At 20.8% G+C, this 20,757-nt stretch overlaps 4 protein-coding genes across 5 annotated transcripts; 2 read left to right on the top strand and 2 right to left on the bottom strand.

Annotated features, from left to right (window-relative positions):
* Nucleotides 1-5,557: 5,557 nt before the first annotated feature.
* LOC127283485 (probable peroxisomal membrane protein PEX13) lies at nt 5,558-8,735 on the bottom strand. The gene is made up of 4 exons (XM_051308409.1): nt 8,589-8,735; nt 6,917-7,128; nt 6,054-6,356; nt 5,558-5,759 (listed from the first exon to the last, which is right to left on the bottom strand). Exons 2-4 carry the CDS (start codon nt 7,126-7,128, stop codon nt 5,756-5,758), a joined length of 519 nt encoding a protein of 172 aa, XP_051164366.1. The 5' UTR covers nt 8,589-8,735; the 3' UTR covers nt 5,558-5,755.
* A 2,024-nt stretch (nt 8,736-10,759) lies between these two features.
* On the top strand, nt 10,760-15,260 carry LOC127283352 (uncharacterized). The gene is made up of 8 exons (XM_051308148.1): nt 10,760-10,959; nt 11,076-11,195; nt 11,512-11,719; nt 12,179-12,669; nt 12,755-12,932; nt 13,037-13,261; nt 13,790-14,025; nt 15,109-15,260. Exons 1-8 carry the CDS (start codon nt 10,957-10,959, stop codon nt 15,253-15,255), a joined length of 1,608 nt encoding a protein of 535 aa, XP_051164105.1. The 5' UTR covers nt 10,760-10,956; the 3' UTR covers nt 15,256-15,260.
* Nucleotides 15,261-15,798: 538 nt separating this feature from the next.
* LOC127283351 (uncharacterized) lies at nt 15,799-18,911 on the top strand. 2 transcript variants are annotated; one of them, XM_051308145.1, is made up of 8 exons: nt 15,799-15,944; nt 16,029-16,157; nt 16,335-16,542; nt 16,845-17,341; nt 17,478-17,655; nt 17,941-18,165; nt 18,272-18,504; nt 18,701-18,911. In XM_051308145.1, exons 1-8 carry the CDS (start codon nt 15,942-15,944, stop codon nt 18,839-18,841), a joined length of 1,614 nt encoding a protein of 537 aa, XP_051164102.1. In that variant the 5' UTR covers nt 15,799-15,941; the 3' UTR covers nt 18,842-18,911. The 2 variants fall into 2 exon arrangements, with proteins under 2 accessions (XP_051164102.1, XP_051164103.1); XM_051308146.1 differs by having other exon boundaries at nt 15,821-15,944; nt 16,011-16,157.
* LOC127283353 (protein dopey homolog PFC0245c-like) lies at nt 18,827-20,613 on the bottom strand. The gene is made up of 3 exons (XM_051308149.1): nt 20,450-20,613; nt 19,715-19,890; nt 18,827-19,568 (listed from the first exon to the last, which is right to left on the bottom strand). The coding sequence occupies exons 1-3, from the start codon at nt 20,450-20,452 to the stop codon at nt 19,157-19,159; spliced, it is 591 nt and encodes a 196-aa protein (XP_051164106.1). The 5' UTR covers nt 20,453-20,613; the 3' UTR covers nt 18,827-19,156.
* Nucleotides 20,614-20,757: the final 144 nt, after the last annotated feature.

The raw sequence follows: 20,757 nt of genomic DNA, 5'->3' as shown, positions 1-20,757 counted from the left end.
AATTAATTTCAAAAAAAAAAAAATAAAATTAATTTTAAAAAAAAATTACCTAATTTTTATTTGGTTAAATTTTTATTATATCTAATTCCTCTCGTATAATATTTAACCTAATTTTCATTTGGTCTAATTCCTGCGTGGCATAATATTTATTTAATCTAATTTACATTTGACCTAATTCTTACATGGCATAATATTTATTTAGCCGGTTTTTTAATTTGGTCTAATTTTTACGTGGCAGAATATTTAATTTAATTCTTAATTTTGGTAAAAATATTTTTATTTTGACAAATATTTATTTGTCTTAATTCTTATGCGACCTAATTTTTATTTGGCCTAATTCTTACGTGGTATAATATTTATTAAGCCTGTTTTTTATTTGATCTAATTTTTACTTTGACACAATATTTAATTTAATTTTTATATGGTAAAAAAATATTTATTTGGCCAAATTCTTATTTAGCTTAATTTTTATGTGACCTAATTGTTACTTGGCCTAACTTTTTTTGTGATCTAATTCTTATTTGGCCTAATTTTCAATTGCCCTAACTTTTATTTGGCCGTATATTTATTTGTCCTAATAATTATATGGCCTAATTTCCATTTGACCTAATTTTTACATGGCATAATTTTTATTTAACCTAATTTTTATGTAACCCAAATTTTTATTTGGCTAATTATTTATTTGTCCTAATAATTATATTGCCTAATTTCTATTTGACATAATTTTTATTCGACCTAATTTTTACATGACCTAATTTTCAAGCAATATAATTTTTATTTGACCTAATTTTCATGTAACCGAATTTTTATTCGGCCAAATATTTATTTATCCTAATAATTATATGGCCTAATTTTTATTTGACCTAATTTTTACATGATCTAATTTTCATTCAATTTAATTTTTATTTGACCTAATTTTCATGTAACCTAATTTTTATTTGGCCAAATATTTATTTGTCCTAATAATTATATAGCCTAATTTCTACTTGACCTAATTTTCATTTGACCTAATTTTTACATGGTATAATTTTTATTTAATTTAATTTTGTATTTGACTTAATTTTCATGTAACCGAATTTTATTTGACCAAATATTTATTTGTCCTAATAATTATATGGCCTAATTTCTATTTGACCTAATTTTCATTTGACCTAATTTTTACATGGTATAATTTTTATTTAATTTAATTTTGTATTTGACTTAATTTTCATGTAACCGAATTTTATTTGGCCAAATATTTATTTGGTCTAATAATTATATGGCCTAATTTCTATTTGACCTAATTTTTACATGGTATAATTTTGTATTTGACTTAATTTTCATGGAACCGAATTTTATTTGGCCAAATATTTATTTGACCCAATAATTATATGGCCTAATTTCTATATTTGACCTAATTTTCATTCGACCTAATTTTTACATGGTATAATTTTCATTTAATTTAATTTTGTATTTGACCTAATTTTTATGTAACCGAATTTTTATTCGGCCATAATATTTATTTGTCCTAATATTTTTTTGGCATAATTCTAATTCTTATGTGCCCTAATTTTTATTCGCCCTAATTTTTTTTTTATCAATTGTAATTAAATATAAAATTGCAAATTTATTTTAATAATTCTAGCGTAAAAATTGAGAAGAAATTTTTCGTCATAAAATCAATAAAATATAATATTTAAACCAAATTTTATACAATATTTGTGAAATCAAACATCCGGTAAGTGTATAATATAAATTATCTATTTTTTGGAGACTCTTAAATGTATTTGTTTAAAGCATACCAAGTAGTAGTATATTAGATAATAATTATTTCATCACTGTTCTTTAGAAAAAAAAGAAAAAAAGAAAAGTGAATAAAAAACCAATATTAGACATCTTTAATATATTGTAAGGATACCAAATTACATTTAGAAATGAATAACATACATGCATGAGTATATATTTATATGATAATATTGGTTCTTTTACATCACATATATAATTCAACACCTCATTTTTCAAATATAAATAATAAATGACTAATTTCAAAAATCATGTGGTATTTATAATAGTCGGCATTCGTCTATTACAATAATTTATTTAATATTATTTTACACGCCCATTTGAAAAAATAAATTTTTTTTAAACGCTTTCTAAAACATTTTTTTCTCTCTCCTTTTTATTTTGTTAAAGACCACCTATGAAAACATATAAATTATACATTTATTATTAAATTATTAAAATTTCGAATTGTTTGTTTTAGAATATTGAGAAAGAATCGAATTTTAATTGAGTATTGAATTTTTCATAAATTATTATTTATTTAATTATTTTATTTATTATTATTTATTAATATATTAATTAATTAAGTCCAAATTAATTAATTAATTATAACCGAGCACAAAATTAAAATATTTATAAATTAATAATTAATAATATTTATTATATTACAATAAAATAGTATTAATTAATAATTAATTAATAATTTATAATATTTATTATATTACAATAAAATATTATTAATTAATAATTAATAAATAATTTATAATATTTATTATATTATAATTAAAATATTATTAATTAATAATTAATAATATTTATTTTATTATAATAAAAAAATGTTTTCTTATTTAAAAATTATCATTTATTTGTCTTAAAAAAAAGGAAAAAAAAATGAATACAAAAAATTTTGTGCATGTTCGTCATTATTATTATATAGATGAAAATCTACTGAGGTCATTGTTATTTTTTTTTTATGATGAAAGTCTAAATTGCATATGCACTTTCCAATGAGACGAATTCTTTGACAAAATCGTTATGCTTTACTTTTTTTTTTTTTTTTTTTTTTTTTTTTTTGACCTGCACTCTCATTTTTTTTCTCTCTATATATTATATACTTACTTCATGTTTTTACTTTCTTTAACGACGCTTGGAATGACGTGACAGTCATTGTCATTCTCTGAAGGTGCCTTCATTCATGATGAAATCAAATTCATTGTTTCATAATAAATCGATATTCAAAATAGGTAATCGATTCTTTTCTTTTTTTCGTTATGTCAAGAAACATTTTACTTTTTTAAACTATTTTTTTTTATTAATTTTCAAATTTAAAAAATTATTATTTCAAAAAATTTATTTTTCCTTTTTTTTGTAAGCCAATTTATATACTATACAAATAAATTTATTCTTCTTTTAAAAATTTTTATTCTAACTAATAGTAATCCTAATAAAATTAAATTATAATTATCCCGTGTGGAAAAGTGATGTGGGCCCCCAGCGGGGGCCCTTATGGATCGCCCTCATGCCATGAGGGCCGCATATGGATGATCCATAGGGGTCCCTCATGGAAACGACATGCTCATCGATGAGGGCGCCCGCATGGGCGATCCATGAGGGTGCCCCTACGGGCGCCCTTATGGGCCCTCACGTTTGCCCTCATCTTGCCCTCAAGTTTGCCATAATGTTTTTTAATCAAAAATATTAATAATAAAAGTTAATTAATAATAAATAAGCTTAAGTTATGAATAAATAACATATTTATTTAATAATTATTCAATTTTAAATTAAATTCTTACTCAAATTGAATTTATTAATTAACGTTCTAAATAATTAACTGTCGGATATAATTAAAAGTAATAATAAATTAATTAATTAAAAAATTAAAAAATATGTAATTTATGCATACTATTAACTAATATTTTCATTTTTCAATTAATTCATACATAGAATTAATGATTAAACGCAAACCTGAGAAATAAATAAATCTAACGCATGGGGGGAATCGAACCTGCGACCTACGGACTATGAGTCTAACGCTTTACCAACTACGCTACGCACGCTACTTCAAAACGAATGCTAACTTCTTGTTGCTATTTAAACTTAAAAAATACCTAACAAAGAAAAGTGCTTAACATCATTTAGTTAAAGTTAAGATATTAAATTATATTTTCCAATCAAATGCAATTTATAAAATATAATTAATTATATGCTTTATGATTATTATCATGAATCATCTCAGGTGAATTTTCAAAAAAAGTGTAAATATATTTTTATTAAAAACGCGTTTTTCGTTGTTTGGAATCATTATAAACATTAATTTTTTGGTGATAAAAAAATATTTGATTTTTGGACTTAGAAAATTTTGCTAATCGATCATGAGGGCGATCCATGCGGGCCCCTACGGTGCCCCTCATCTATTTTGCCATAAGTGTGAGTGTTATTTTCGAAAAAAGTGTAAATATATTTTTATTAAAAACGCGTTTTTCGTTGTTCTGAATCATTATAAACATTAATTTTTTGGTGATAAAAAAATATTTGATTTTTGGACTTAGAAAATTTTGCTAATCGATCATGAGGGCGATCCATGCGGGGCACCTACGGTGCCCCTCATGGATTCGCCATATGGATCAGCCCTCATGGGCCCCCGCCGGGGGCCCCGAACTCTTGAGGGCAAGATCGTGGCTTTTTCCACACGGGATATTATTATTTTATTTTTTAATTTCTATTTTTTATTTATTTATTTATTTATTATTATTATAATTATTTATTTATTATTTATTTATTTTATTTATTTATTTATTATATATATTTTGTTATTTTATTTTTAATATAATAAATATTACTATAAAAGTAAAAAAAAGATTTGAAAATAAATGAAAGGAAAGAAAGAAGGCCTTATGAAATAAAATAAAAAAATCGAAAAAATCAGTCAAATTGTGAATGAACTCTGTATGAGAATTAAAATAAGAAAAAAAAAGAAAAGAAAAGACATTTATAACGAAGCCAGTTTGCCTTGGATCGCATGTCAAACTGCGTGAACACCGGAATTCTTGAAGAATTTATTTTGACCTTGCTGTAGATTTTTACCCATCAAATAAATATATATATATATATATATATATGTCTATAGCCATCAAAATCAAAAAGGATATATTCCTTTTGTCACCAATTTTCCACATTTATAATATGTGATTCGTGACTAATATAGTTGAATCCCTTTTCTAAAATTCTGTCATTTTATTTATATATATATATATTCAATAATCACTTTCGCTTTTATTGATGTCACAAAAGAAAATTTTCTTTTTTTGATATACAATGCGTGATTCTTATTTTTATTGATAAGAATAAAAAAAATTTTTTTTACCAAAGACTTCAAAAATTAAAAAAAAAAATTTTTTTTTATCCTATAAAAATTTTAAATTATCACAACCAAATTGTGAGATTTATATAAAAAATATAATTAATTCTCTTAGTTATAAAATATAATAAAATTAAATATTTCTCTCACACACAATGATGTAAAAATATTTCTCATAAAAGAAAAATTTTTTTTTTCTACGATTTTATGATGATTATGTCACCTAATAAATTTTATTGTCTCTTTTTAACCAATAAAAAAATTTTCAGTTTCTAAAAACATAATTCCCCCCCCCCAAAAAAAAAAAAGTAAATGAGGTGAAAAAATTACTTTTTAGAAAAATTGAATTTCAAAATTTTTATTAAAAAAAAAAAAAAAATCATTATTCTTTTTTTTTTGTTTAAAAAGAAAAATTTCCAGGTAAATAAAAAGCGTGAATTAAAAAAAGAAATAGAACATTTTATTAAAAAAAAAAAAAAATGTTTATATGAGCGTGAAAATGAATTTTTTTTTTTTATACAATTATACAAGATGCGTTTGAACATTTTTTAAAAAATTATTATTTTCTATATTTCAAGTCTTCTCAATGGCAAGATGATCTTCTGTTATATTAAATTATAACATTCAGGAAATAATTTATCTGGAAAAAAAACAAAAATATTTAGAATTAATATTTTTTCAATTATATAAATTTTTATATATAATATTTTTTTTTTAATTTTTGATATATATTAAAAAAATTGTTGAAATTTACAAATATTTTTAAATAGAAAATATAATTAAATAAATATTTAAATATATGTTTATATATAAAAAAATTTTTTCTTATAAAATTTGTAATATAAAAAAATATGTTTTTATAATTTTTTTTTTTTTAAATATTTTTTTGAATTAAAATAAAATTTTATTTTTTAATTAAATAAATAAATTTTACCTATACCAGCCAGAATTTCCATAACCCTGACTGTATTGAGGATATTGATTGTAGCTAGGGGGGCCATAATGACCATTATATGTTCCTCCATGACCACCAGCACTTGCTCCAGCACTTGCTCCAATACTTCCTCCATAGTGTATTCCATAACTTGCTCCAAAGGATTTTCCATAACCTCCACCATAGCTAGGACCTCTGTATCCTCCACCATAGTTGGGTCCTCCATATCCTCCAGCATAGACTGGTCCTCCATATCCTCCTCCGTATCCTCCTCCATAGCCTCCACCATATCCTCCTCCATAGCTGGAAAATTAATTATTAAAAATTAAAAACAAAAAAAAATTAATAAATCAAAGGGAAATCAAAAAAAAATTTGTTAATTATAGAAGAAAATTATTTTATTTATTTAATAATAAAAATCTTATTTTTTTTATTAAAAATTTATTAAATACAAAACTTTTTATTTTTTGCATTATTTTATTATTATTATTATTATTATTATTATTATTATTATTATTATTATTATTATTATTATTATTATTATTATTATTATTATTATTATTATTATTATTATTATTATTATTATTATTATTATTATTATTATTATTATTATAAATATTATTATTACTTTATTATTTTTGTATTACAAAAAAAAATTGTTAAATATAAAATAATTTTACTAAATTCTGTATATTATAAAAAAGATTTGTTAAACATAAAATAAAATTATTTTTGTATTACAAAAAAACAAATTTATAAATATAAAAATAAAAAATTATTTTATTCAATTTTGTATTATAAAAAAAAAAAAAAAAATTGTTAAATAAAATTATTTATTTATTTTTTTAATTACATTGACATACCCAGATTTATTTAATAATTTGCCTGCTATTAATTTTTTTGCAAGCAAAGCTCCTCCTAAAAGTGCAAGTTTCTTTTTGAGAAGAATTGTTCTTTTCTGACGTGAATGAGGCGTTTGTTCAACATTTTTTATTTTGGTTTCTATTGCAGAATTTGTTGCAGCATATGCCACAGCAAGGAAGGCAGCTACAAAAAATATGTACAGGAAACGCATCTGAAAATAAAATAAATTTATATTTATATTTACAAAACAAAATTATTTATTATAAAAAAAAATTTTTTAAATTTATTTTAAAAAAATTCAAAAATTTATTTTAAAAAAAATTTAATAATTTATTTTAAAAAAAATTTAATTACTTAAAAAATTAATTTAAAAAAATACATTTCACATAAAAATAAAATTTCGTTTAATCTTTTTTTTTTTTTATTTACAAATAAAAATTATGACAGAATTATTTGTTATTTTACGCGTCTTTATTGATTTTACAAATGTAAACGTATTACATCGTTTTATTTTTATTTTTTTTTTTTTTCATATTCATTGCGAACATAATATATTTTCACTAGTTCGATATCTTTTTAAAATTCTCTTTGAGTTTCGCGCGTTTGTATTCCTATATATAATAAATAATTATGAAATAGTAAAAGAAGATTAACCCGCGAAATTCGAAAGTCTCAAAATTACGAAATACTCTCAATAGCGGTTCTTTACATTCTTCAAATATTTACACGTGTCAATTTTGCTAAGTGACGAGGTTAAACATTTGCAGGGATAAATCAAGATCAAATTATTTTTTTTTTCCAAATTAAACATAAAGCAAAGTGTAAAATACACAAATTTGCAAATATTATTTTATCTGTTCGAACGGAGAATTTTTTTTTTATTAATAAATTTCTTTTATTTTATAAATATTTATATAATTATTTATTTAATAATTATTAATTTTATATTCATAATTATTAATTATACATTAATAATTACTAATATATAATTAATAATTACTAATATATAATTAATAATTATTAATTATTTATATAATTAATTTAAGTATTATTAATAATTAATTGAATAAATAATTATTAAAGAAGAAGCGAATATTAAGTTCTTTATTACATTATCAAAGTATTTTTAAAATTAACTACAAATATCAAACTATTTTTAGTATTTACTTAACGTTTTTTAGAAATTAAAAAAAAATTGAATAAAAAGAATTTTTTAATTATAAATTAAAATTTTTTTAGGTCCAATATTTTTAAAATATAGTTTTTAAATTTATTTTTACAATTTTTTATTTTTTCAAATTTTTTTTTACAGGCAATTTTCCACACTAGTAACACTAAAAAAATTTTCAAAAAAAAAAAATTATTAACTCCAAAGAATAAAATTAATATCAATAGTTTAGTTAAAAATAATTTCCTGAATTACTATTTATTTAGATAATTTATATTTCCGTATTTAATTTTTAATTTTTTTAAATTAAAAAAAATTTGTTTTTAATTATACAATTTATTATTTTTTTTTTTTACACATTTGATGAAATTAAAAGGAAAACACTTTTATCGCGCACAATTCCTAAATCACTATTTTTTTTTTATAAAGTGCTTCGGTATATTAATTCACGTATAAAAGAAGGAAATAAAAAAAATTTTTTTTTTTTTCTTTTTGCAACCAACCTTGATGAATTTCACGCTAAAAGTCGAGGAATTGGAGAAGAGCGGAAGACTTTATAGGATGATAGTGAAGCATCCCTTCCACCTGGTGAACCTTTTTTCCAATTTGGGAGAGAGAAGGACTTCTCCTGTTTCCCATGCTTATTCATCGTCAAATTAAATCTTTCGGTTATATAGAAAGATTATAATATACTGTAAAAATGGGAAGATGACTTTCAAGAATAACCTTGAACCCAAGAATATACAGTACGAGCTTTGTATTAAAAAAAAAAAAAAAAAAATGAAAAACTTTTTTTTTTTAATAAAAAATCTTTTTTATTTACAAATTTTGAAAAAGAAAATAAATTTTCTCCCCAAAAAATGTGGTTATTTAATAACAATTGTATTTTTTAAAAACAACTTTTTTTTTATTTTTTAATTTTTTTTGTATTTTTTTCCAAAATTAATTTGTTTATAAAAAAAATTGTTATTTAAACATAAGAGAATCAGTTTTTTATTTTATTTATTTTTTTATTAAGATTAAAATTTTTTTGGAGACTTGGAAAATTTTTTTGACAATTTGTACAAATTGATAAATAATATATTTTTGAATAATAATAATAATAATAATAATAATAATCCTAACGTAATTAATTATATTCTTTTAGTGTAATAGAGAAATTTCTCTTGTCTTAATTATCCATAAAATTAGAGAAAGTTTGCCAAAAATTCTTAAGATATACCCAAAGGCAATTTTTCCCATCTCCATTAGAAATTAATCAAAATTTTCAGAAATGATATTATCACCCAACTATTTGGCAATTACATAACAACATTAGCATTTATTTTCTTATTATTTTTTATATAATTTAATAAAAAAAAAAAATTTATTGACAAAAATGATTTATTTAATAAAAAAATATATATTTATAATGAATATTTCTCTTTTTTGTCAACTACTATAAATTACGATAGAAAATGAAGATGAATTATCTAAAAAAGAAAAAATTTATACATTTCTCTAAATACTTTACTAAGAATCAATTATAATATTTATGAATATTTATGAATGAAATTATTACCTATATATCCTTTTTTTTTTTTTTTTTGAATGAATTGAATTTATTTTTTGAATGAAATTATTTTTTTTTCTACATTTTCAAAAAAAAAAATAAAAATACACATCGTTTCATAAAAAAAAAAATATTCAAGAATCAAATATTTGAAGATGGAATTTTGTCAAATGTACAAAGTGGGCGTTACCGTGTGTAGATTTGAAAAAAAAAAAAATTTGCATATACTACCTGATACTTTTATGTTGAAAAGGATATATATATATATATATATATATATATATATATATATATAAGAAATTACCTTGAACCTTTGCATTTCATTTGCTTCCATTATCAAATATTAAAAAAAAGCTCGATTACAATTTAATATTTTCTGGATTTTTTTTTTTTGCAAAAAATATTGTATACTTTTTTTTTAATATATAAATAAAAAAATTTGAAAAAATAAAAAAAAAATTTATTTATTATAATAATATAAAAGCACAGGCGTTAATTTAAATGTCCTTGCACAGTTTAAAATAGCGTTAATAAATTGAACCACCTGTTTGACAAGTTTGCAACCTCTGACCAATAGTAAAAAAAAAAACGAGTTTATTAGTATGCAGATTATAGACGGAAGTCTGGTCTTGATATGGTATATGTACCAAAAAAAAAAAAAAAAAACAAAAATTTCTTCCTCGATTATATAAAATTTAACTGTTGTTTGGAAAATCAATTTTATTGCGACAATAATTTTTTTTTTTTTGTAATTATGTACTGTAATTGAAAATCATAATAACTTTATTTCAAATATTGCATCAGTAAATAGAAATTTTGTTTTCTATAGAAACTAAAAAGTTTTTTTTTTCTTAATACTTTTTTATTATTTTATTATATCATATAACTTAATGTATATAAATATTCCTTATAGTACTTTTCAAATTTTTTTTTTTTTTTTTTTTATTGACATTTGAAAAATTATCTTATTTTTTTTTTAAAAAAATAAATAATATAATATCGCCCAAGTTTTTCCTTTTACTTAATTATTTAGTGTTTAAAAGGCAAATGTTTATAAGAACACGTATATATAATAGGAAATATTTCGCATTTAGTTTCTTTCCATGAAAAACTTTTAAACATTAAAGAAAAAAAAAGTGCTAGGTGAAAGAAAAAGAAGTCGAAATATTACAGTTATAACGAACATTTATTATTCCATTATTAATTTTTTTTTTACAATATTATTGTTTTTAAATAAAATCCAATAAAGATTTTTTTTTTTTTTTTAAATAGAGAATAAATAAAATTACTTCAGGAAAATAAATTTCTCGACAGAAAAAATGGTAAGTTTATTGTATTATATGCACAAAATAATATTTTACAGTGATTTTAAAAAATTTATAAAATAATAATAATAATAATGTTTATAATAAAATTGAATAAAATTTATATTTTTCAGAATTTTACAATTAAAAGTGGAATAATGAAGGGAAAGGAGAAAACAATTGAATTGGGTAATGTTAATTTAGGAAAATTATTATTGGATACACTAAAAAGCAAACCAAATTTTGTAGGACAGGTAATATTATAATTATACAAAATATATTTCTAAATATGAAAATTTTCATGAGATTATAATATATAATATGAGAAAAAAAAATTAGCGAAAAATTATTTTTCTAATTAATAAATTCAAAAAAAAAAAATCATAAAAAATTATATTAAAATTAATCAAAGTTACAATTTTTACACTAATTCAGATTTAAACAGTATACACTTTCTAAAAAAAAAATATATATAATAGATACTTTTTCTTTTATATAAAAAAAAAAAATACATCCATTAACTAAGAAAAAATTTCAAAAAATTAAAATAATTATTATTTCCAATAATAGATTGATGCAATCACAGGCGAAAAAATAAATTATGGACAAATGGCTGAAAAAAGTGTTCAATGTGGAATTTGGTTTAAAAAAAATGGTTTAAATTTTAACGATATTGTATTTACTTGTTGTCAAAATCGAATTGATACGTATATTCCAATTTTTGCAACATTCTACAATGGTGCTACATTTGCATTTGGACACAAAGGAATTTTACCTCGTATGTGTATTCTTTTTTTTTTTAATTTAAATAGAGTTTTTTCATTTTTTTCTTCCTAAAGGAAAGTTTTGAATCACTTTTTCAAATTTTGAGGCATTCTGAAATTTATTTTCCAATCAGTATTTTTTTTTCCGAATCTTACGGAAAAAAAATTCCATATCAATCCGTTTTGTTCCACGGTTGAATTTTTTCATATGTAGATTGGTTGAAAAAAATTTAGAAAAAATGAAAATAGAAAATTACCGACTTAGAAATCTACCTTACCATCAGTCGGTAAGGTAGATTTCTGTGTCGGTATTTTTCTATTTTCTATAGTAACCTATAGATAGTTGAATTAAATATCGGAAATAAAAATCAATTGATTTGGAAAATAAATTTCAGATAAAAATACTCATTAGAACCAAATTGAACTGATTTTGAAAATAATTGATGTTTAATAAAATAAAAAAAACAATGCAGAAAGGACTAGATATCTTTTTGGTTTGCTGAAGCCAAAATTTATCATAACCGAAGAAGAGGAAGTAAAATTATTTGCCGAAATTGCTAAGGAAGAGAAATTAAATGTAAAAATTGTGACCTTTACCAAAGTAACAGGTTATTATTATTTAGAGGACATTCTTAAAGAATCGAATTCTAATGAAGTATTAAAATTTATCTCATTGCCACCACTAAATCCAAATGATGATTGTGTTTTACCATTAACATCCGGTACAACTGGTGATTCAAAAATTCTCGCCCACTCCTATAAAAGTATTATGGAAGGTCTTTTAATTAACAATAGCCAAATAGAAATTATTAAAAATGACATATCATTGATTCATTTTCCACTTTATTGGGTAATTGCCCTTAGGATAATGTTGGGCGATATTTTGAATTTTACAACAAGAATTCTTGTTAATGAAACAAATCACGATTTACATGATGCTTTTAAATTAATTCAAAAATATAAGGTAATAAAAATAGATTTTTTTTTTTAATTTCTCAAATTCTAAAATTAAAAAAAAAAAATTTTTAATATTATTTCATTATCTTTAGGTTACAAAAGTGAGATTTACTCTCGGTATGATATATCGATTATTCAAATGGAATGAAATAGAAAAATATGATACATCATCGATAAAAATGATAACATTTAGTGGTTGTAAATTGCCACCGGAAATTTTTAAATTTTTGATAAAAGTATTTAAAAATAGCATTGTTGAACAAATATATGGTAATTTTTTTTTTTAAATAATCTCTTAATAAAATTAAAAAAAGAATTACAACAAATTATAAATAATTATAATTATAAAATGCAATTATAAATTATTTATACAGGTTCAACTGAAATGACAATTCCCATGTGTCGTGGAATAATGAATAAAATAAATTTAAATTCCTGTGGTTATTTATATCCAAATATGTCAATGAAAATAATTGATATTAAATCAGGTGAAATATTAGGACCAAATAAATCAGGTGAAATTTGCTTTAAATCCCGACATTTAATGAAGGGCTATTATAAAAATCCAACAGCAACTAAAAATGCTATTGATTCTGAAGGTTAGTTTTCAATTTTTATAATCGATAAAATTCTTTACGCCAAAAATTAATTTTAGAAACAATTTTTTTAGACTTGTTAAAGAATAAATACACTGACAAAAAAAAAAATGCTATTGAATCATCAGCATTTCTGCCAAAAGGTATAAAAATTATTGATTCAAAAGTCAGCATGCTATAAAATTTGTAAAATCTTTTATAAATTCTATAGCATATGGTTTTGAATCAATAATTTTTATACTTAATAATAATTAATACTTAATTAATAAATAATACTTAATAATAATTTTTATAATTATTGATTCAAAAGCTAGCATGCTATAAAATTTGTAAAATCTTTTATAAATTCTTATAGCATATGCTTTTGAATCAATAATTTTTATACCTTTAGCAGTATATTTTTCAATAGCTTTTTTTTCATACCTTCAATAGAATATTTTTCTCAGTGTACATTCGTTAAATTATTAATTAATTATTAAAATTAATTTGAATCTAAAAATAATTTTTTTTTGTGTGTATTAAATCTAACAGAATGGTATCATACTGGTGATTTGGGTTTTTATGATGACAATGGATTAGTATTTTTTCAAGGAAGAGTTAAAGGCAATACAATCAAATTAAATGGTGAAATTGTACCACTTTGGCTTATTGAACGTGCTTTAATTTGTAATTCAGAAGTTTTAGAAGCATGCGCTTTATCTGATGGTGATGAGAATTTTACAAATTTAAAAATTATTGCATTTGTTGTTCTTTTACCAGGTTCACAGGTATAAAAAAAAATATTGTTTTTATTATTTCTATTATTAGACACGGTGCGCCAGAAGGAGGTTTAAATAAAAATGAATTGGCACTTAAAAATTCTTTTTGATTATGGTTCTAAGATGAATAAAACACTTTTCTCAATAGATTTTAAAATCAGCTTACGTGCCCAATTTAAAACAAATTGAGTTTTAAATATTTAAAAATAGTGTTTTATGAGGAATCAGAATTTATTTAATGTATACTTATATGCGTATAGATAATAGATGTTTTAGATTTGGGTTGATATAAATTTATTAACAATGAAGTTATTTTCTTGTTTCGTTTTTATATTTATGCATTAAGAGTGTTGAACGGTATCTGAAATTCTTTGGTTAAGAAGAGAGCTTTAATTATTGCTCTGAACGTGAAATAGTATTGATTTTAAAATACTTTTTTCTCGACACACGAACACTTTTAACAAAATCAGCCAAAATCCTCATCCTATAAATTTCCTAAATCCAAAAGACTGTACGAATTTATAGAAAAACATGGTTGCAAAACAAAAATTAGAAAAGTAATCTAATAACAGCTGCGACTTTGTGCGCCCTGCATGCTGCTGCCATCTGACGGCGGCAGGAGGTAATGTACCTGTCATTATATTACTTTTCGTTTTGTAATCATGTTTTTGTATGGATTCTTGCCAAAAAATTTCAGAGATCATTCGACTCTCTTAAATAAATTTTGTCACTCTTAAAATCGTTCTTTTAACATTATAATTTAATTTTTTAAAATCAGACACAAACACTACAGCAATATAATTATTTATATGTAAAATTGAAAATAAGTAATTATTTTATCATTTATTACAGTATTTATTAGATTAAATAAATTCTGATTCCCCATAAAACACTGTTTTTATATAAAAACTCAATTTTATTTAAATCGGGAACGTAAACTGATTTTAAAAACTATTGAAAAATGTTTTTTTATTCATCTAAGAATCATAATCAAAAAGAATTTTTAAGTGACAATTCATTTTTATTTAAACCACCTTCTGGCGCACCGTGTCGAATTTATCGTTTGAATGCAATTCCTTTTTTCTTTTGCAGATTACAGAAAATGAACTCAGTGAAATTATTAAAAATTTTACTGATATTAAATTGCCAATTACAGTGAAAATTGTTGATTCAATGCCAGTGACATACAATGGAAAAATTAAAACCAGTGAACTTTTAATGCAAATTAAAAATAAGTGATATAAAAAAAAAATAAAGTGAAAAAATAAATAAATAAAAAATGTTATATATATTTAAAAAATATTTTATATACAAAATTTTTGTACATTTTTTTTATAAATTACCTATAGGGAATTAATATTTAATTAATTTTTCATTTATTTCTAGTTACTTATTTATTTATTGCAATTAATTAGTTATTAATTAATTAATTATTGCAATTTTGCAGATAAAACGAATGTAAATTTAAAAATTTGGAAAAATTATATTTAATTTAATTTCTATAATTGAATTGTAATTACAATCGTTATATTAAAATTGTAATTTAAATTATAAAATTAATTTCTGAATCGAAAATACTAACTAAAATTAATAAAATCAATTTTTTTTTTTTTATTTCAATTTCTAAGGATAAAAAATTTTGTTATTTACAACTCATAAATGTGCAATTGTCAATAATAATATAAAGCAAATATTCTATATCTGATCACATGATGTAAACTAAACATATGAAAGTGATAATAGAGATAATTTTATATATGAAAGCACATCAAAAAAATAAATCACATATCGTATTATAGTCTTGTATGATGAAGAAATAAAATTATTAAATATATATTATATTGAAAATAAAACGGAATTTTTAAATAAGCTACAAATTTTAATTTTGAAGAATTTATAAAAAAAAAACATATTTTCCAACAAAAATGGTTAAAAACAATTTTTTTTTAAATTTATTTTAAATAGATGATGTATGAAATAATATTTTTTAATAGAATTGAATAAATTTTTAGGATTTTCGAAATTTTACGATTGACAATAATATAATAAAGGGAAGTGAACGTGTGTTTGAGACGGAAAATGCTAATTTGGGAAAATTATTTTTAAATACATTAAAAAGCAAACCGGATTTTATCGGACAGGTAAAATAGAAAAATATCTTAATATAAAAATTAAAAAAAAATATATTAATGTAAATATATTTTCAATATAAATTTTTTTTTTTTTTTAATTTATTAATTTCAAAAAAAAAATATATAATCGATTTTATTGTTTATTGCTGAAAAAATTGAAATTCGTAAATTATAATATTTATATAGATTGATGGAATAACGGGTAAAAAAATAACTTACGGAGAAATGGCGGAAAAAAGTGTTCGTTGTGGAATTTGGTTAAAAAAACATGGATTGTGTTTTAATGATATTGTTTTTAATTGTTCACATAATCGAACTGATTCTTATATTCCAATTTTGGCAACATTCTACAATGGTGCTACAATTGCTTTTGGATATAAAGGAATTCAATATCGTATGTTTTTTTTTATTGCCAATATTATTAAAAAAAATTATTATTAAATAAAAAAAAATTAAAAATTATTAAAAATTAAAAAATTATTTAAAAAATAATAGATTTTTTTAAACTGTTTTTATTTTAAACATTTTGATAGAGGATAAAATTTTTTGGTTCAGATATAGAAATTAAAGGTTTAATATAATTTAGGTAATGTAATTATTATTTTAATTTTTTGTAATTTTTATAATTTTTGTAATTTTTGTTATTTTTGTAATTTTTGTAATTTTTGTAATTTTTGTAATTTCCTAATATTGCAGAAATGACTAAATATCTGTTTAGTTTGCTAAAACCAAAATTTATATTTACCGAAAATGAAGAAGAAGTGAAATTATTTGTTAATATTGCAAATGAAGAGAATTTAAATGTAAAAATAATAACATTTACCAAAATATTGGGTTATTATTATCTTGATGATATTCTTAATGAAATGAATTCTAATGAAGTGATAAAATTTACTTCTTTACCACCATTAAATTCAAATGATGATTGCATTTTGCCATTAACATCCGGTACAACTGGTGATTCAAAAATTCTTTCTCATTCATATGAGAGTATTATGAAAGGTCTTTTAATTCACAATAGCAATAAAGAAGATAAAAAAAATGACAAAATATCACTTGTTTATTTTCCACTTTATTGGCTAATTGCCCTTAGGGTAATGTTGGTTGATATTTTGAATTTTACAACAAGAATTATTGTCAATGAAACAAGTTACGATTTACATGAAGCATTTCAATTAATTCAAAAATACAAGGTATTTCACAAAATTATTAAATTATTAAATTTTTTTTTTTAATAAAAATTAATTATTAAATATTTAAATGAAAAATAATAATTTTTATAAAAATTGATTAAAATTAAAAAAAAAATAAAGAAAATTATTTCCCTAGGTTACAAATGTGCGATTTTCTCTTGGTATGATATATCGTATATTCAAGTGGAATGAAATAGAAACATATGATACATCATCGATAAAAACGATAACATTTAATGGCGTTAAATTGCCATTGGAAATTATTAATTTTTTAATGAAAATTGCAAAAAATGGTGTTGTAGAGCAAACATATGGTAAATTTTTGGAAAAAATTACAATTTTCTCCTCTATTAGTAAAAAAAAACAAACTATTTTTATTCAAATTTTTAATTTGAATAAAAATATATTCTAAATTAATTTTGGTTAAATTAAATTAATTATTATCTAAATTAATTATTAATATTAATTTTGTATTTTCTAAATTAATTATTAATAATAATTTTGTATTTTCTAAATTAATTATTAATATTAATTAATATTTTCTAAATTAATTAATAATTAATAATTAATAATTAATAATTACAGAAATATAATTACAGGTGCAACTGAAATGACAATTCCCATGTGTCGTGGAATAATGAATAAAATAAATTTAAATTCCTGTGGTTATTTATATCCAAATATGTCAATGAAAATAATTGATATTAAATCAGGTGAAATATTAGGACCAAACAAATCAGGTGAAATTTGCTTTAAATCCCAATATTTAATGAAGGGCTATTATAAAAATCCAACAGCAACTAAAAATGCTATTGATTCTGAAGGTATTTATTTTTCTATTACATTTATAAAAAAAAAATTATTCTTTTATTTAAAAAAATTTAATTGAAATAAAATTACAAAAAAAAAGAAAATTTTTTTTCTCATCAGGATGGTATCATACTGGAGATTTGGGATATTTTGAAGAATCTGGATTGGTTTTTGTTCTTGGAAGAGTCAAAAATAGTACAATATTACCAAATGGAAAAATTATACCACTCTGGCAAATTGAACGTACTTTACTTTTAAATTCTGAAGTAATAGACGCTGTTGTATTATCATCGAATGAAAATTTTGATTCATTAAAATTTTATGCATTTGTTGTACTTCTTTCTAATTCGAAGGTGAAAAATTTTATTAATTTTTTTTTCAGTATTTTATAATTATTTTTTTTTTATTATTATTGTATTTTATAATTGATTAAACTAATTATTTATTTAAAATTTTAAATACATAATTAGTTTAAAGAAATTAAATTTATTTATTAAATTTATTTAAAGAAATATAAAAAAACATAATAATTTTTCTAATTCTTGATAGATTACAGAAAAAGAGCTGAGTGCAATTGCAAATGATTTTACTGATATTGAATTTCCAATTATTGTGAAAATAATGGACACACTACCACTAACGTCCAGTGGAAAAGTGAAATTGAATAAATTAAGAAACAGGATAGTATAAAAATTTATTTAAAACATTTTTTTTCTATACAAAAAAAATTGACTATTTTTTAATAAATTAAAATTCAAAATTATTGTCCAACTTCAATTATTAAATTGATCGAATTTGATAAAAATTGCTTACCTGAGGGTTTCTCATTTTTTGCTTTTCTCTTGAATCGCTGATTACAAATAAATTTTCAAATTCAATTCAATTCAATTCAATTCAATTTCAATTCAAAATTTTCAATTTTTCAACTTTTATAATTCAATTTTTATATTTTCCTTTTTGAGTAAATTGAATAAAAAAAAAAAAAAATTAATTACACAATTATTTTTATTGATACGTTATATAAGTGACTTGATGATGATTATTATTATTAGAACTAGAATGAGTGGAAATTATAGTTGGAAGATATTGATTATTTTTCGATCTAATTACAGATGAACTATCAATTCTGCTTGATCTTGCTTCTTGATGTAAATTTGTATTTTTATTGAAAAATATTTGTGTATTTTGTATTAATGGAACAATTTGTTGTGATTGTATTTCCAAATTTTGTGAATTTTCATTATTATTATTATTATTATCCAAAAGAATTTCATCCGTTCCACGTGTATAATATTCATGATCAAAATAAACTTTTTTACTTGCATTTGGATTTTTCAATGGGAAATAAGGTGGAAATAATGGTCTATATCCACCAAGAAGTTCAAGATTTGAATTTTCTTTAACATTATTGGAAATTCTGAAAATAAAACAACAAATAATAATAAATTAAAAAAAAAATTTTTAACAAAATAATATAATCAAAAAAAAAAAAAAATATAAATTACTAAAAAAAATAATTGAAATTATTTTTTTTTATATAAAATCAAAATAATTAAATTATACCTAGCTGTTAAAATGCTTGTCTCTGGTTTTTGATTTCTTGCACCATGTAGTATAATACTTTCCAGAAATTGATGAGGAGCATTAAATTGATTATCCGATGGATCAACAGCCTCCAAAAGAATAACGGAAACTCCGACAATAAAAATAACTAATTCCAGCTTAAAGTTATTAGCAGTCTGTAAAAATAAATAAAAAAAAAACGATATTATAAATCACACTCAACGTTAATTTTCAAAAAAAAAATCAATTTTCAATTATTACAAAATTTTATCTATATATATGACTTTCTCTGAAATACATAATATCATATAATTAAATTAACAATATAAAAGAAAGTGAAAATAGAAAAAAAAAATATATAACAAAAATAAATATATAATTGAATCTCAAATTGCATTAATATGCTTTTAGATGTTTTTCATCAAAACATTAATTTATTACATCATTAAAAAAAAATATATTGAAAAAATTTTATTTATCCCCATATTAATTATATTAATAATAATAATATAATAATAATATTAATTATATTTTACAAATAAAAAGAAAATAGATCCTATAAATAAATTTTTTATCGGTATTTTTTATTTATTTAAAAAATTAATGTACTGTAAAAGTAATTATTATTTATTTCCTTTAAAAAAAAAATTTTAATGCAATCTAATTTTTCAATGCTAAATTATTTTATATAAAAATAATTAATTATTATTATTATTTATAAATTTATCTACGAACCATTATAAATATTGATTTCAATAATCCTGGAATGCCTGAAAATTATACACATTTGTAAGAAAATTTATTTTATTTGTTTATATAAAAATAAATTTTGATAAATCGAGCAGACTGACTTCTTTTCGATAGGTATAAATCTGACTAAATACTAAATACTAAATACGAAAAATTTATACCTACCAAGTGGCCTCACATTCACATTGGAATAGATTTTTGATGCTGCGAACGGTATTTTTGTAAGATATAATACACGTGTGAACTTTCAAGGTCGATAAAATATTCATATATATATATATATATATATATAT

Source organism: Leptopilina boulardi, unplaced genomic scaffold, assembly GCF_019393585.1.
Source record: "Leptopilina boulardi isolate dan_hultmark-lab unplaced genomic scaffold, ZJU_Lbou_2.1 LbouV2_31, whole genome shotgun sequence".
Classification (NCBI taxonomy): Eukaryota; Metazoa; Arthropoda; class Insecta; order Hymenoptera; family Figitidae; genus Leptopilina; species Leptopilina boulardi.
Note: the sequence above shows the minus strand (reverse complement) of the source record. Positions and strands in the feature narration are given on the sequence as shown.